This window comes from Macrotis lagotis, chromosome X (genome assembly GCF_037893015.1).
Source record: "Macrotis lagotis isolate mMagLag1 chromosome X, bilby.v1.9.chrom.fasta, whole genome shotgun sequence".
NCBI lineage: Eukaryota > Metazoa > Chordata > Mammalia > Peramelemorphia > Peramelidae > Macrotis > Macrotis lagotis.
The window spans coordinates 256,529,819-256,545,200 of NC_133666.1; the positions used below are offsets into that span (position 1 = coordinate 256,529,819).

The window sequence follows — 15,382 nt, forward strand, 5'->3', positions numbered from 1 at the left end:
TTTTTTATAAGCAAAAAGGTCAAAACAATATCCTCACTAAAGAAAATAAACATGCCCCAAGTAAAATTGTCTACAAATTGAATCCTATTACCAAATTTATAAGTTCATAATTAGAAATACTGAGATAACAATTGAGAAACAAATGTTTGAAATCATATAATTAAGGAAAAATAGATAACTTTATGATAATACTTTACTAACAATATTCCAAATATTAGCTAACATACTGTACTAAAATCACAAAGTAGATTTACTATATGGTTTATGCCTTATTAGAAGTCCTACTATGTCCTTTTGCCTGTAGTGTAGGATTTAGAGAATCATTTGATAAGAAGTAGTGGAAATAATTTGTGGTACCAAATTAAGGTCAGAGACCCAAACCAGGAAAGTATTTCAGAGGCCAATTAGTCTGTTATTCCTTATTTTACAGGTGAAGAAACTGAGATGGAGGGAGGTTAGTAAGTAACTTGGCCAAGGACTCATCAATAATAAGTACAAAGATGGGGAACCTAGTTCTTCTGATTGCAAAGCTAGTCTTCCACTAAATAACATGAAAACTCCTAGTACTTACCATCGAGACCCTTGTAATCAGATCAAGGAAACAGGAGTTTTGGAACATAAACCAGCATTTGTATACAGACATCTTTATTGTAAATGGGTTAAGAAGCAAAACTTAATAAACTTAAGTTGGTCTAAGAAACCTCAGGAAACAATAAATTTAGTTTTTCTTATTTCATGCAAAATGTCATTCCATGTTAAAAGAGGCTCCAAGACTTCTAAACTGAATTATCAAACACTTGAAATACAGCATAAACTTTATGCCTTCATCATATACCATAGTAGATTAATAGGTATTTTCTCCCATGTGTAACAATTTAACTATTGCTACCAAAGTACTTCGGGAACCTGATTTCCTGTTACACAATAAACATGACTTTCTTAGGGAAGGCATTCAAGTCACAAAAATTTCAGTTACTCAAAAAACAACTAAATTATTTGGGAAATGTGATGCAGGGGGTGTGTGTCTATGTGAATTTATGTCAGTTGACTTGTGGAAAAATTGCATCTGAAATTGCAAAGATATCTAAAATACGTTTTCACTCTCGTTCTTCCACAAAATTTCTAAAATGCAGTATTTTGGGCAAATGTTGATTTGTCATATCCATCAGTTTTTCTTGAATGATCTCTTCCATGTCACATGATGTTTCATTTGTTGAATTTGAAACTGCATTTTGATTAGTAGCTTTGGCTTTTCTACTTGAGTTACCTGTAAGCAAATACACAAAATACAATTAAGTAACCATAAGAAATAAAAGTCAGGCTTTTGAAATTTTGCTAAATTTTAATGGTATAATCATTTTGTCTAGAGAAAAAAGATTTTATAAAATAAAAGCATGATGCTAGAAATCACTTCCTATGCTGTGAATGAGATATAATTTATTTTTTTGAGTTAAAAAAATGTTATGAAGGTAAAAAGAGACAATGGAATACTACATCAGGAGTCAGGAAGTTTAGAGTTCAATTCTGGTTTTTTTTGCTGTTCATTTTTAATTTTAACATGATTAAAGAGATGAAAATGTTTAAGTTGTAAAGGGTGTTATTAGTTGTGTCTTCTACCTAATACTATGTAAATGAGTTTATACACTAAACCATTGTTATCCTGGACTGCCATATTTTCATACTTGGCAAGGAGATCAAGTGCTTTAGGGAAGACGTGGTTTCTGTGGGGGGGGGGGGTTAAAAATTATTAAAAGTTGGGGCAGCTAGATGGCTAAATGGATAGAGCACCGGCCCTGGAGTCAGGAGGACCTGAGTTCAAATTCAGCCTCAGACACTTAATAATTACCTACCTGTGTGATCTTGGGGCACTTAACCCCATTGTCTTGCAGAAACAAACAAAAAAAAGGATTAAAAGTCATCTTTGAGGCTTAATTGATGTAGGAGTATAAGACTAAGACTCAGGCCATTGATTATTCCTACCCCCTTAAGCTTTAGTAGTGCTTTATTAGGGTCAAAAACAAAAGTAATTCAACTGAATCAATGCAGTATCCCTGTTGAGTATACTTTCCCCACCAAGGCTAAGTGATACTCCTAAGTGATGCTCCTTGTGTGAACTGTTAGGTGATATGTAGATATCTCATTTTGTTTCAATTCCAAAGTTGAAGCACACAATCATTCCAGACCTGTACTATTGAACACAGTCTCTTTATTGGGTGTATTATATATTGACTAAACTTCTGTGGAACACAATTGAGAAAGTTTATGTTGCATATAGTTGTTCTGTTTCCTCTGTTTACTTTTCTTTTTAATAAGGGAGATAATTCTAAATTATAAAGGACAATGGAACAAAATACAATTGAGTGCTGTTTTAGACCTAGTAAAGTTTTCTTAAATCTTAATAAACATCTGAAGCACTCTTTTTAAAAGAAAATAAATATCTGTACTTTGTTTGCTTTAAATAATGTTCCCTATAAGTCAGTGATTGGTTAGGTCTCCTCCTATTTTGCTTATCCTGACATGCTTACAACATTTTGCCCAATCATATTCATAATAGAGGTGATGATGTTTGTCCTTTATTCTTGAAGAAGACCATGACATAAGGAAAGTGATACCATGACAAGCACATAGTTTGGATTTTTTTTTTTGGGGGGGGGGTACTGTGTTAAGTCACCAGTCTCACTTTCTCCTCTGGAGGCCAGATATGAATTAGGACAACTGGAGATGGTCCTGGATGTGAGGCAGTCAGAGTCAAGTGACTTGCCCAAGGTCACACAGGTAGTAACAAATTTGAACTCAGGTCTTCCTGAAGTCCTCTTGACTTCAAGGCTAGTGCTCTATCCACTGTACCACCCACCTGCCTCAAAAATGTGTTATTCATGATTAATCATTTGTTTATTTTCTTTTTCTTTCCATTCTGGGGATTGTCCAGAACCAATAATTCAATTTTTTTTCATTATGTTCTTTTATATTTGGTGTTAATATGTAAATATCAGCCTTATCTTTTGCTGTGTGTGTGTTTTTTTTAATTGTGCATATTTAAATTCAGTTAAGTAAGTAAACTGGAAACATTTTTTCACCTATCATCATCTGAAATATGGCCAACACACCCCTTCTTAAAATTGCTATAATTTCTTTCACCTTTTTTTTCTAATTACTTTCACTTTTAAAATCAATCTTCAAGGATAGCTATAATCCTAAAATCCCTCCTACTCAATATCTTTTCACCAGAATGTTCATGGATCTTTGGAACTAAAGGCATTTAGTCCCCTGTTATCAGGCAAAACTAGAGCTAAAATTTTCTTGCATTATCTGCTCACTAAAGTGCTCCTCTGAGGAGATGTGAGTCCCTCCCCACATCTCAGTATTCATGGTATGTCACAGAACCATGCCTAGAAGGAGCTGCTCCATTCAGCTGTCCAAGCCACAAAGAGACCCCTGCTGGAAATGGGTTTAGTGGCGAGGAGTAAAAGGGAATTTCTCTATTCCTATACCACCAACATCAGCTGTCCTTTGGAAGTTTGGACATCTTTGTCAGCTTGAATAGGAATCACTAAACCAATAGGAAACCCTGCAGCCAGCGAAGAGTACATAATCTACTAGATGCAGCTATAGAATGAGACCTAAGGAAGAAAGCATCTTCCAAGAGAATGACTCCTAGCAGAAGAAAAGTCATACTATAGTGGGAAGTAAACTTTGTGAGACCAGCTGCTCAGCAAAGTCACCCCCCAGGAATGTTGCATGAGAATCTCACAAAGAGAATAAAGATCTTAGGCCATGCAATACTAGGACTTCTGAATATAGTCTTTGCTACATGTGTATCCTACATGGACGCCTCACTAACGTTATGATTATGTTTGAACCCACTCTTATAATTAATTGTGTGTGTGTTTCTAGGAGGGTACCCCAGTTTTAAAATAGGAATCTTTCTGTAGCTACTGCTCTTTATTCCATATGAGTAAAAACTTTGGCTAAAAGGTAACTGTTTCTACTGGATCGTTGCTAAATGAAAATATAGCAGTCAGAGTATATGAGGTAGTAGTGTTGACTAGACTATAATACCTCAAGACAGTAACTGGTCTTCTGAGGACCTGACTTCCAAGTACAAATTGGAAATAATTACCTAGAGGGATTAACTAAAATTTATTATGGGATCAGGGTGACCTTGGACTCTTGAAAAATAGACCAATGTAATTCAAGTTCTAACTAGTACTATCAATCTGGGAAAGACTTCAAGTACTACCCAACAATATTATCTTAGGACCAGCCTAGCTCATCCAACTAGATGTAAAACCAGAAGGTTAGCCATCAGTTGATATATTTGAGAGTGGTGTGAGAGAAGGGAGATGCCTGATTGTTACAACACACAAAAATATCCTCTAAGTCAGGGAAAGGTTATGACCTGCATTGGCAGAGGGAGTACTCACAACTATGAAATCACAGATTTACAGTCTCCTCACAACATCCTATCTTCTTTCACACTGAATCGCTATTTTGCTTCCAGTTAGCAACTTAATTATCTGCATTATATGGAAAATCTCTAAGTCCTATTAGTACTAAATTTGTTTCCGAGATAACTATTTATATCATGATTTTTTTTCTGTCATTCAAAATCTATATCTTGGACAACCACTACAGGTAAACAGTAAGTCAGGTCGGAGCAGAGCCAAGAAGGCAGTATGAGAACAGGCTTCCTCAGGAACTCTCTCCAATGATAACTTTAAAATTAAGACTAACTAAATTTTTGAAAGACAGAACCCACATAAAGATCCAGTGAGGCAATTCTCCATCCCAAAATAACATGGAAGATTGTGGGAAGGAACTGTTCCATGGGTTGGAGGGGGCACCATTGCAGCCAGGATCACCATGCCAGAGCAAAGGAGCTCCAGCCTTCCCAGAACAGACTGCAGGGCATTTGGGTCCCTGGGAGTACGGGCATCTGGCAGCAGAAGCAGTTTCCTGACCTTCCAACCCAGGGAACACCAAGCACAACTTGGAAGATCAGTGGGAAAACCTCTGCCAGAGCAAGCACAAAGCCCAGGCCAACTTGACCCTCAATTTAGCCGTGGCCCTCAGTGTAACCACAGCCCTCATCACAGGCCAGATCCCAGGAAAAGGAAGCAGGCCCACAGAGCTGCCCAGCAGAGAGCTGCCTGGCAGCTGTTCCCAGAGTACTCAGTCCATGGAAGGTAAGGGGATTGGGGAGACTGTCAAGGTTTCTCCTCTGTCCCTAGGACAGCACTCCAGTGCTTTATCCATATTCAGACCCTGGTCACAGTCTAGGGCCCCCCATTACCATAGAGCAAGGACCTCCTCACAACCTCAGAGCAGAGGGGTGTGCATGTGGTCATCCACAGACCAAAACACAACCCAGGAGAGCAGTCAAAACCTCTCATAAGACCTTGAAGGAACTGAGGTCTTTGTGGAGGGTGTCCCAATAATACTCAAAAGCTCAGGAAGCATCCCAAATCCAGGGAACAAGCTAGGGAAATGAGTAATTAGAAAAAAAAGAACCTGACCATAGACATTTACTTTGGTCTCATGGAGGAACACACACTCAGAATATGAGAGAGTCCAAATTTCTGTATCCAAAGCCTCCAAGAAAAATAGGAGTTGGGCTCAGGTATATAATAGAGCTCAAAAAAATTTTTGAAAATTAAGTAAGGGAGGTAGAGGGAAAATTGGGGAGAGAAATGAAAGAGATGCAGGAAAAACATGAAAACCAAGTTAGCAGCTTGATGGAAGAGAGCCAGAAAAATCTGAAGAAAACAACATGTTAAAAATCAGTCTAGCTTAAATGGAAAAAGCAGTCCAAAAAGTTAATAAGAAGAATGCCTTAAAAAGCAGAATTGGTCAGATGGAAAAGGAGATAAAAAAGCTCTCTGAAGAAAACAGCTCCTTCAAATGTAGAATGGAGCTAAAGGAAGCTGATGACTTTGTGTGGAATCAAGACACAATAAAGCAATACCAAAAGCATGAAAAACTAGAAGAAAATGTGAGATATCTCATTGGAAAAATAACTGATTTTGAAAACAGATTCAGGAGAGATAATTTGAAAATGATTGGGCTACCTGAAAGTCATGACAAGGAAAAGAGTCTACACTTCATTTTTCAAGTCAGGATTACACAGGACTTAAAAACATCCACATTAAGGGCTCATAGGGCTTGGAATATAATATTCTGGAAGGTAAAAGAGCTTGTAATGCAACCAAGAATCAACTCCCTTACAAAACTGAGAACATTCTCTTCCAGGGGAAAAGATGGACTTTCAATGAAATGGGAATTTCAAATGTCCCTGTTGAAACAACCATAGCTGAACAGAAAGTTTCATCTTTAAGTACAGGACTCAGGTGAAGCATAGAGAGGGTAGACAAGAAGCGTAAATTATGAGGGATTTAAAAATTATGAACTTCGTCTATTCCTGCATGGGAAGAAGATATGATAATATTCATTTGAATAGAGCAGTTAGAAAGAGCATATATACGCCAGGCACAGGAGAGAGCTGAATTTGAAGGTATAATATATTGTAAAAATGAAGTCAATGGGTGAAAAGGAAACATACTGGGAGAAAAGGAAAAGAGGTAGAATAGGTTAAGATATTTCATGTAAAAGAGTCAAGAAATAGCTTTGCAATGGTATGGAGGAGGGGAAGGTGACGGGGAGTGAATGAGCCTTAATTCTCATCAGAAATGGCTGAGAGAGGAAACAACATACATGCTTTATATAGAGTATAGAAATCTAGAAGAAAAAGAGAAAGAGCATGGGAGAAAGGGGACAAGGGGAAGGGATGTAGCTCATTAAGGAGAGGGTAGATCTTTGTGAGGATAGTCAGATGCAAAATGTTTTCTTTTTTACTTTTTGCAAGGTGGTATAGCCTGTCCAGGTCCATGCAGCTGGGTGGTTGCTGGGGTCTTTGGAGCAGATGTAGGCTTGGGGCCTCCTGGCCCCAGAGCCAGTGCTCTGGCCACTGCACCACTCAGCTGCCCCACAGCACACTTTTGAAGAGGGATAGAGTGAAAGGAGAGAGAAAAAAATGTCATAAATGGTAGTGCGGAGCAATGGATGGAAGGAATTACAATCAGCAACAGCAGTTGGAAGTAACTTCTCTGATGGACTTATGATGAAAAATACAATCCACTCCAGAGACAGAGCTAATGGTATCTGAACACAGACTGAAGAACATTCTTTTCCTCTTTCACTTTATTTCTAATGAAATTTTTTATTTTTGTTGGCGGAAGGGGGATTATGTTTACTCTTAGAACAAGACTATTTTAATAATGTGTAAATAAATAAAAATGTAAATTGTTAAAAAAACAATAAACCATGTTTCACAATTGAATTGGAAGAAGATAGATTGAATTGCATGTGGAAAATTTCATAAAACTCTCAAAGATAGAAGATGCTTCACAATTTTTTTAGGTTTTTTTTTTTTTGCAAGGCAAGTGGGGTTAATTGGCTTGCCCAAGGCCACACAGCTAGGTAATTATTAAGTGTCTGAGGCTGGATTTGAACTCAGGTATTCCTGATTCCAGGGCCAGTGCTCTATCCACTGTGCCACCTAGCTGCCCCCACACATCAATCTTTTTAACTTTAATGTTTGCTAAGGTCATTTTCAATTGCTTATTGTTAAACAATTCAGGGTTCAGTCATTTTAATTGCACTCCATATTTTTTCTTCTTTCTTGTTTTATTTTTACTTTGGTTATTTTAAGCTCAGCTGACAAAGAAAATTCTCATAATAATAATTAGTCTCATGTACAGCGGGGCGGAGCCAAGATAGTGACAAGAAGTGATCCAGTCTTAGGCGCTCTGTGCTAAAATTTGAAACTAAGGACTCTAACTAAACTTTCGAGAGACAGAATCCACAAAGGGACCCATTGAGGCAGTTCTCCCACTCAAGGTAACCTGGAAAAGAGCAGAAAGGCTCTGCTCCCCAGGGTCGAAGGGGCAGCCCGCCAGAGGGGTGGCCCGCCAGAGAGAAAGAACTTCAGCCTCCTGGAGGCAGCCCCAGGGCACTGGGAGGCGCAGCTCACAGCAGTGGGGGAGTCTCCTGAGCTGCACCCTGGAGAGCACCAGGCACAAAGGGGAACAGCGGGGGACCTCAGCCAGAGTGAGCATGTGGAGCCCAACCCTCAGGGCACACAGCAAGCAGCCAAGCCAGCACAGCCCAGAGCCAGAAACAGAAACAGAAACAGGCGGAGCAGGTAAGCAGGAGCCTCCAGGGCATGAGTCCATTGAGCTGAGGGAGGGGAGTGAAGAGAGACTGCCAAGCTCTGTCCTCTGCCTCTGGAACAGGACTCTGGGGTTCTGACCACATTCAGATCCTGATAGCAGTCTAGGCTCCCCCATAGAACAGCAGCCCCCCCCCCCACCTCAGCCCTGTGGCAGAGGGAGGTGCATATGGTCATTCACAGACCAGGAGGGAGGACAGAGCCTCACACTCTGAGACCCTTGTGGGAGTGGCCTAATAGCTCAGGAAGCACCCCAAAATCAGGCCCAGGCTGGGAAAATAAGCAAGCAAAGAAACAACAGGAAGACCATTGAGAAATATTTTGCAAATGAGCCCAAGAAGGATCAAAATGCTCAGTCTGAAGATGAGGAAGCACAAGCTCCTGCATCTAAAGACTCCAGGAAAAACAGAAATTGGGCTCAGGCTATGACAGAGCTCAAAAAAGACTTTGAAAATCAAATGAGGGAGCTGGAAGAAAAACTGGGAAAAGAAAGGAGAGAGATGCAGGAAAAACATGAAAATGAAGTCAGCAGCTTAGTCAAGGAAATCCAAAAAAATGCTAAAGAAAATAGCATGTTAAAAACCAGCTTAGGTCAAATGGATAAAACAATACAAAAAGTTATTGAGGAGAAGAATGCCTTAAAAAGCAAAATTGGACAGATGGAAAAAGAGATAAGAAAACTCTCTGAGGAGAACAAATCCCTCAGACAAAGAATAGAACTCAGGGAGATTGATGAATTTATGAGAAATCAGGACTCATTACTTCAAAACCAAAAATTAGAAGAAAATGTGAAATATCTCATTGAAAAAACAACTGATATGGAAAACAGACTTAGGAAAGATAATTTAATAATTATTGGAATACCTGAAAGTCATGATCAGGAAAAGAGCCTTGACAACATTTTCAAAGAATTACTACAGGAAAATTGCCCTGATATTCTAGAAGCAGAGGGCAAAATAGAAATGGAGAGAATCCACTAATCCCCCCAAGAAAGAGATCCCAAAAAACCAACCCTTAGGAATATTATAGCCAAGTTCCAGAACTCCCAAGTCAAAGAGAAAATATTACAAGCAGCCAGAAGGACACAGTTCAAATATAATGGAGCTGCAGTCAGGATCACACAGGACTTAGCAGCAACTACTTTGGAAGCTTGTAGGTCCTGGAATATAATATACCAGAAGGCAAAAGAGCTTCGAATGCAGCCAAGAATGAACTACCCAGCAAGGCTGAATGTCCTCTTCCAGGGAAAAAGATGGACTTTCAATGAACCAGGGGAATTTCAAAGGTTCCTTTTGGAATGGCCAGAGCTGAACAGAAGGTTTGATCTTCAGATACAGGACTCAGGTGAAGCATGGAGATTGGAGGAGAGGGGGCAAATATGAGGGACTTAATGAGGATGAACTGCATGTAATTCCTGCATAGAAAAATGACACTGATAATACTCATATGAACCTTCTCAGTTAATAGAGCAGGTAGAGGGAGCTTTTATAGTTGAAGCACAGGAGAAAGCTGAATTCAAAGATAAAATATGGTGTAAAAATGAAGTCAATAGGAAAAAAAGGGAAATGGAATGGGAGAAAGAAAAAGGAGAGGGGGAATAGTCCAAGATATTTCACATAAGATTTTTTTTTTTATTACAATGAGCTATTACAATGATATGGAATGGGGGAGGCAAGGGGGAACAAAGGAACCTTTGCTCTCATTAGAGATGGCTAGGAGAGGAAACAGCATATATACTCAATGGGGTATAGACATCTGGAGTAAGAAGGAGGGGGGAGCAGGGGGAAGGGTTGTGATTTGAATAAAGGAGGAGAGGATGCACCATGGGGGGAGAGTAGCCAGATATAACACATTTTCTTTCTTACTTCTTGCAAGGGGCTGGGAATGGAAGGCCTGCCCAGGACCATAGGGCCAGGTGGATTGTGGGCCTAAGGGGTGGTATGGGGGCTCAGGGCTTCTTGGCCCCAGGACCAGGGATCTGTATGCTGAGCCAGTCAATGACCCTACAGCAGAGTCAGAGTGAAAGGAGAGAGAAAATAGGGTACATGGTAGTGGAGAAATAAGAAAGGAGGGAGTTGCAATCAGCAATGGCAATGGTGAAAAAATATGGAAGGAACTTTTGCGATGGACTTATCATAAAGAATGTGATCAACCCATGACAGAGTTGTTGGTGTTGGAACAAAGACTGAAGCATATTTTTTACTATTATTATTTGGGGGAGGGTGCAGGGCAAATGGGGCTGGGTGGCCTGCCTGGGGCCACATAGCAGGGTGATCTTTGGGTGTCTGAGGCCGGATTTGGACCCAGGTGCTCCTGGCTCAGGGGCCAATGCTCTGTCTGCCACCCAGTCACCCTTACTATGATTACTATTTTATTTTATTTTGGGTCTTTTTTCCCTTCTTTTTCATTTTTGCAGGGCAGTGGTGATCAGATGGCTTGCATATCACACGGCTGGTTGATTGTTGGGTCTATGGGGCTGGATGTGGGCTCAGGTGCTCATGGCTCCAGGGCTGGTGCTTCATCCATTGAGCCACCTGGCCATACCTACAATTATTACTATTGTTTTTAATTTTAATTTTTTTCTCTCCCCTTTATTTTATCCTCCAAGCAAGTCTATATTCATGGGGGAGGAGTATTTTGTTTACTCTTAAACAAGAATATTTTATTAATGTAAAAAACATTTGTACAAAATGAGAATTAAAGAAATAAAATATATAAAAAAAGAAATATGCATGTACAAATGGATGAAAATATAAAATGGAGAAAAAAACTAAAAAAAAATAATAATTAGTCTTTAGTGGACAACAGAAATGACATCAACCCAACTATAATGATTTTATTTAGATGGTTAAACAATATGTATATAACCTGTGGCTCAAAAACAATTTGTATAAGATTCTTCTCATTGGTGGACATCCAGACTCAGTGCTTTGTACTTGCCTGAAGAGCAGAGTTTGTGAAAGCATAGTACAAATTCTATTGTTCTGACTTCCAACTTTGAGAGAAAAAACATTCATACTCTCTTCATAATTATTTGCCACAAAAATGAATTCAAAATCCAAAAAAAAAAATCTCATACAGAAACATCTGACTTAATTTCCAGTGGAGAAAGACCAGTGTCAAAGACAGTACCAGATTTTGCCATAAATACATCTGTAAAATTTTATAAAAAGGGAAGTAGATAAAGTAGAACAAGTGGAAGGTAACTATTTCAAAGAAAAGTGTGAATGAACAAAAGGCAAAGTCAAGATAACAGAATAGAAAAATAGTCAAGCTCTCAAATTCCCATCCAAACAATCCTAAAATTATTCAAATTCTGTAGTGACAGAGCCAGCAAAAGTTTGAAAGAAGCAATTTTTCCAGTCCAAGACAACTTAGGAAGTTAGCAGGAACAGTGCAGACAGTAAAGGTCTCACCTTAGGGATAAGCTTCATTGATGGTAGCAGCAGCATTCAAAGCTCACAACCCACAGATGATAGTGGGAGAATAGAAGTAAATCAGATAAGTGATCTGAAAAAAAGATTGCAGTGGAACCATTGCTGGTTTCCTGCTGCATTGACCACACACAGTTCAGGATTGCATTCCCAGAGCCAAGAGGAGCAATAGCATTTATAGGGCAGAGGAGCTGGGGTCCAGGTCAGTTATAGAGATAAGAGTGCTTGTAGGCACTCACAGAGCAGTAGGAAACAAAGTGGTCTGAGTCCCAGGACTAGTAGTACAGCTAGTATTGGTGGCCAAGGAAATAAGGTCCCTTCCTGGGTAAAGACCTAATAGGAGAGCAATAACCACAACTCTCTTTAGATCATGCCTCCTTGAAGACACCAAAAACCTACAGAGCAAACCCAGGAAAACAATCCTAGAATTTGAAACAATGACTCCACCTCTGAAGCAGAACCTAACTTTAACTTAAAGTTCAAAATCAAAGGATAAGCTTGAAAAATGAGCAGACAACAAAAGAGAAGTTGATCATAGCAAGTTACTTTAGTGATAGAGAAGATTAAAATACAAACTTAAAAAAGATATCAGAATAGCTACAAGCAAATCCTCAAAAAAAATATACAAAACTGATAAGAATTCCTGAACCAGCTCAAAAATGATTCTAAAAGAGACAGAAAAAGAAATTGATAAAAAAAAAAAAGCAACCAAGATTAGAAGGGAAGTAGATAAGTGAAAAAAAGATTTACAACATTTCTGACAAAAGGCCTCATTTCTCAAATATATAGAGTCATTCTCCACTTGATAAATGGTCAAAGGATATGAACCAAGTAATAAAAGAAAATTGTGGGAAAAGAACTAACAGCCTGTTAGAGGCACAAAAATCCACCTTAAAAAAGCAGTATTGGCCAAATAGACACAAAAGTTTACTGGAGAAAATGACACAAAAACTCTTTTGTTATGGTAACATGCTGAAAAAAATACATGCTTTCTGCAAGTTTTGTTATTTAATTGTTTTAGGTTCATTTTTAGGGTAGTTAGGAAGAAACTAATGTAAACTATACTTATTGATCCCTTGTGAAATTCATATTTTGACCCAAATTTGACACAAAATAGTCAGCACTGGGACAAAAGGGGAAAAAAGTTTTCATCATAGAGTTAAGCAAGTGGAAGTTAATGAATCTATGAGATACCAAGAAGCAATAAAACAAAAAGAATGGGAAAATAGAAAAAAATAGGAAATATCTCATTAGAAAATATTATTATAATATTATTATAATTATATTAGAATTATTATATATTATTATATTATATTAATATTATATCATATATTATATTTAATATATAATTATATTGATTATAATATAATTAATTATATTGATTATATTAATTATATTGATATTATATAATATTATATATTATTATAATAATATTAGAAAATTAGTGTTTGACAAACCTGAAGATGAAAGGTTTTGGAAAAAGAAATCACTATTTGACAGAAATTTCTGGGAAAACCAGAAAGCAATTTGGCTGCCACTGAGCATAGACCAACATCTCACACTGTATACCAAGATAACATCAAAATGGGTGCATAATTCAGACATAGGTGAAATAAGCAAATTAAAGGATCATTTTATAAAGAGAAGAATTTATGACCAAACAGTGTAATTTAAAAGTATCTACCCAAACAAAACCAATGTAACCGAGATTAGAAGGGAATCAGAAAAAAAATTTACAGCATTCCTGACAAAGGCCTCATTTCTCAAATATATGGAGTCCTCCAATTGATAAATGCTCAAAGGATAGGAATAGACAGTTTGAAGAAGAACAATTAAAGCTACTTATAGTCTTATAAAATGTTCTAAATTACTATTGATTAAAGAAATGTAAATTACAACAGCTCTCATGTGCCACCTCACATCTATCAGATTGACTATTATAGGAAAGAAAAATGACAAATGTTGGAGGGGATGTGAAGAAATTTGGACACATACTTGGTGGAGTTGTAAACTGATACAACAATTTTGAAGAGCAATTGGGAAATGTGTTCAAGAGCTATAAAATTGTACATACACTTCAACCTAGTACAGATCCACTTGAAGGTCTATATCCTAAAGAGATTTTTTTAAAAGGTAAAAGGATCTATAAGAACAAACATATTGATGGCAGCTCTTTTGTGGTAACAAAGAAGTGGAAATTGAGGGGATATCCTTTGATTGGGGAATGACTGAACAAGTTGTGGTAAATGGTTGTATGGAATTCTCTTGTCCTATAATCAATAACAACAGGATATTTTCAGAAAACCTGGAAAGACTACGTGAACTAATGCAAAGTGGACTGAGAAGAACCAGGAGAACATTGCACACTGTAAGAACATTATCAAACAATGATCAACTATGAATAACGTAGCTATTTTCAGTATTATAGTAATCCAACATTTCTGAAGGAATTATGATTTAATATAATGCTATTCCAGCTCCATAGAAAGAACTGGTGATGCATGAATGCAATTTGAAACATACTTTTAAAAAACTTTATTCTTGTTTTTAGGTTCTTCATTTTCTTTTATAAGGTGACTAATATGCAAATATTTTGCGTGACTACACTTGTAGGATCCTTGTCAAATTGCATGCCTTCACAAGAATGAGGGAGGAAGAATAGAATTTGAAACTCAAAAAATGTTAAACATTTTATTTATATGTAATTGAGAAAAATTAAAAATTAAATTAGAGATAAAAAGAAAGTGGCAAAATATGTAGCCTAGCAAAACCATCTCAAAAGCATTCAATGAGAAATATAGAAGGACTACAAATAGAAGAAAAGTAGAGGATTTTTAAAAGCCACTTTAATAAACCTTTTTCTATCAAGGAGAGTAGAACCACCATACCTGAACCCTGACATTGCAGTAGTTAGAAAGATAAAAATGGCACAAAAGAGAATACAAGCAGGAAAAACAGCTAGAAGCGATCCATGCTGGAAATGATAAACAACTGGTTGGTCTTTGAGGACAAGGAAGGACAAAGCCAAGGAGGTAAAGATACCAAAAAAGGGTAGAAGCTAAAAGGAGACCAAAACAGTTAACAGCATATGGTCAAGTTTATTATTTTTACCATGGTCTCAGTTTGTTCTCCAATCCTATAAACTGATGCTTAACATGGAGTTTTTCCCTCTATTTTGAGAAAGAGGGGAAATTGAGAAGAGTTAGTTACACTAACCCACAGGCAGGGTGATTATACCACCTCTTGAGATTCCCTCCAAACTCTGGATCCTTGGTGCAGTGCATTTTTTATTCTAGATGTCTTGGGCATGATGCTTTATTGCTGTAATTCCCCACCTATCTTCAATGTAAGTGAATACTATTTGTTATTACTAAAGTGGCCAGTAGACTAAAATCCACAGTGTCTCACTACTACTCGGTAGTTATGTCTTCTTTTTTACATCTAGAACAAAGCATTCTCTCTTTTAGCAGTCTCTTTCACACATAGAGATTTAACTACAATCCCTATATAAATGACTCCTCAGTCTTAAACTCCAGCTTTTATCTCTCTTTGAAGCTCCAAACCTGCATCTCTAGCTCCTTTAGGACATCTTTCCCACAATGTCCCAGCTGCATCTTAGGAATAAAGTATACCAAATAAAAGTTCTTCTATAAAAATGTATCTCCTTTTCACTACTTTTTCAGTGGCACCATCATTCACTTTATCTTTTAAGTTTGTGACC

The 15,382-nt window shown here is 37.6% G+C and overlaps 1 protein-coding gene across 1 annotated transcript in view; it reads right to left on the reverse strand.

The window, feature by feature from the left end:
• Window positions 1–1,095: 1,095 nt before the first annotated feature.
• Window positions 1,096–15,382, reverse strand: part of SHISAL2B (shisa like 2B) — a 35,839-nt gene continuing 21,552 nt past the window's right edge. The window contains exon 3 of the mRNA XM_074201672.1: window positions 1,096–1,267. Coding sequence (XP_074057773.1) covers window positions 1,098–1,267 — 170 coding nt within the window. The 3' untranslated portion in view covers window positions 1,096–1,097. The remainder of the gene's footprint in view (window positions 1,268–15,382) is intronic.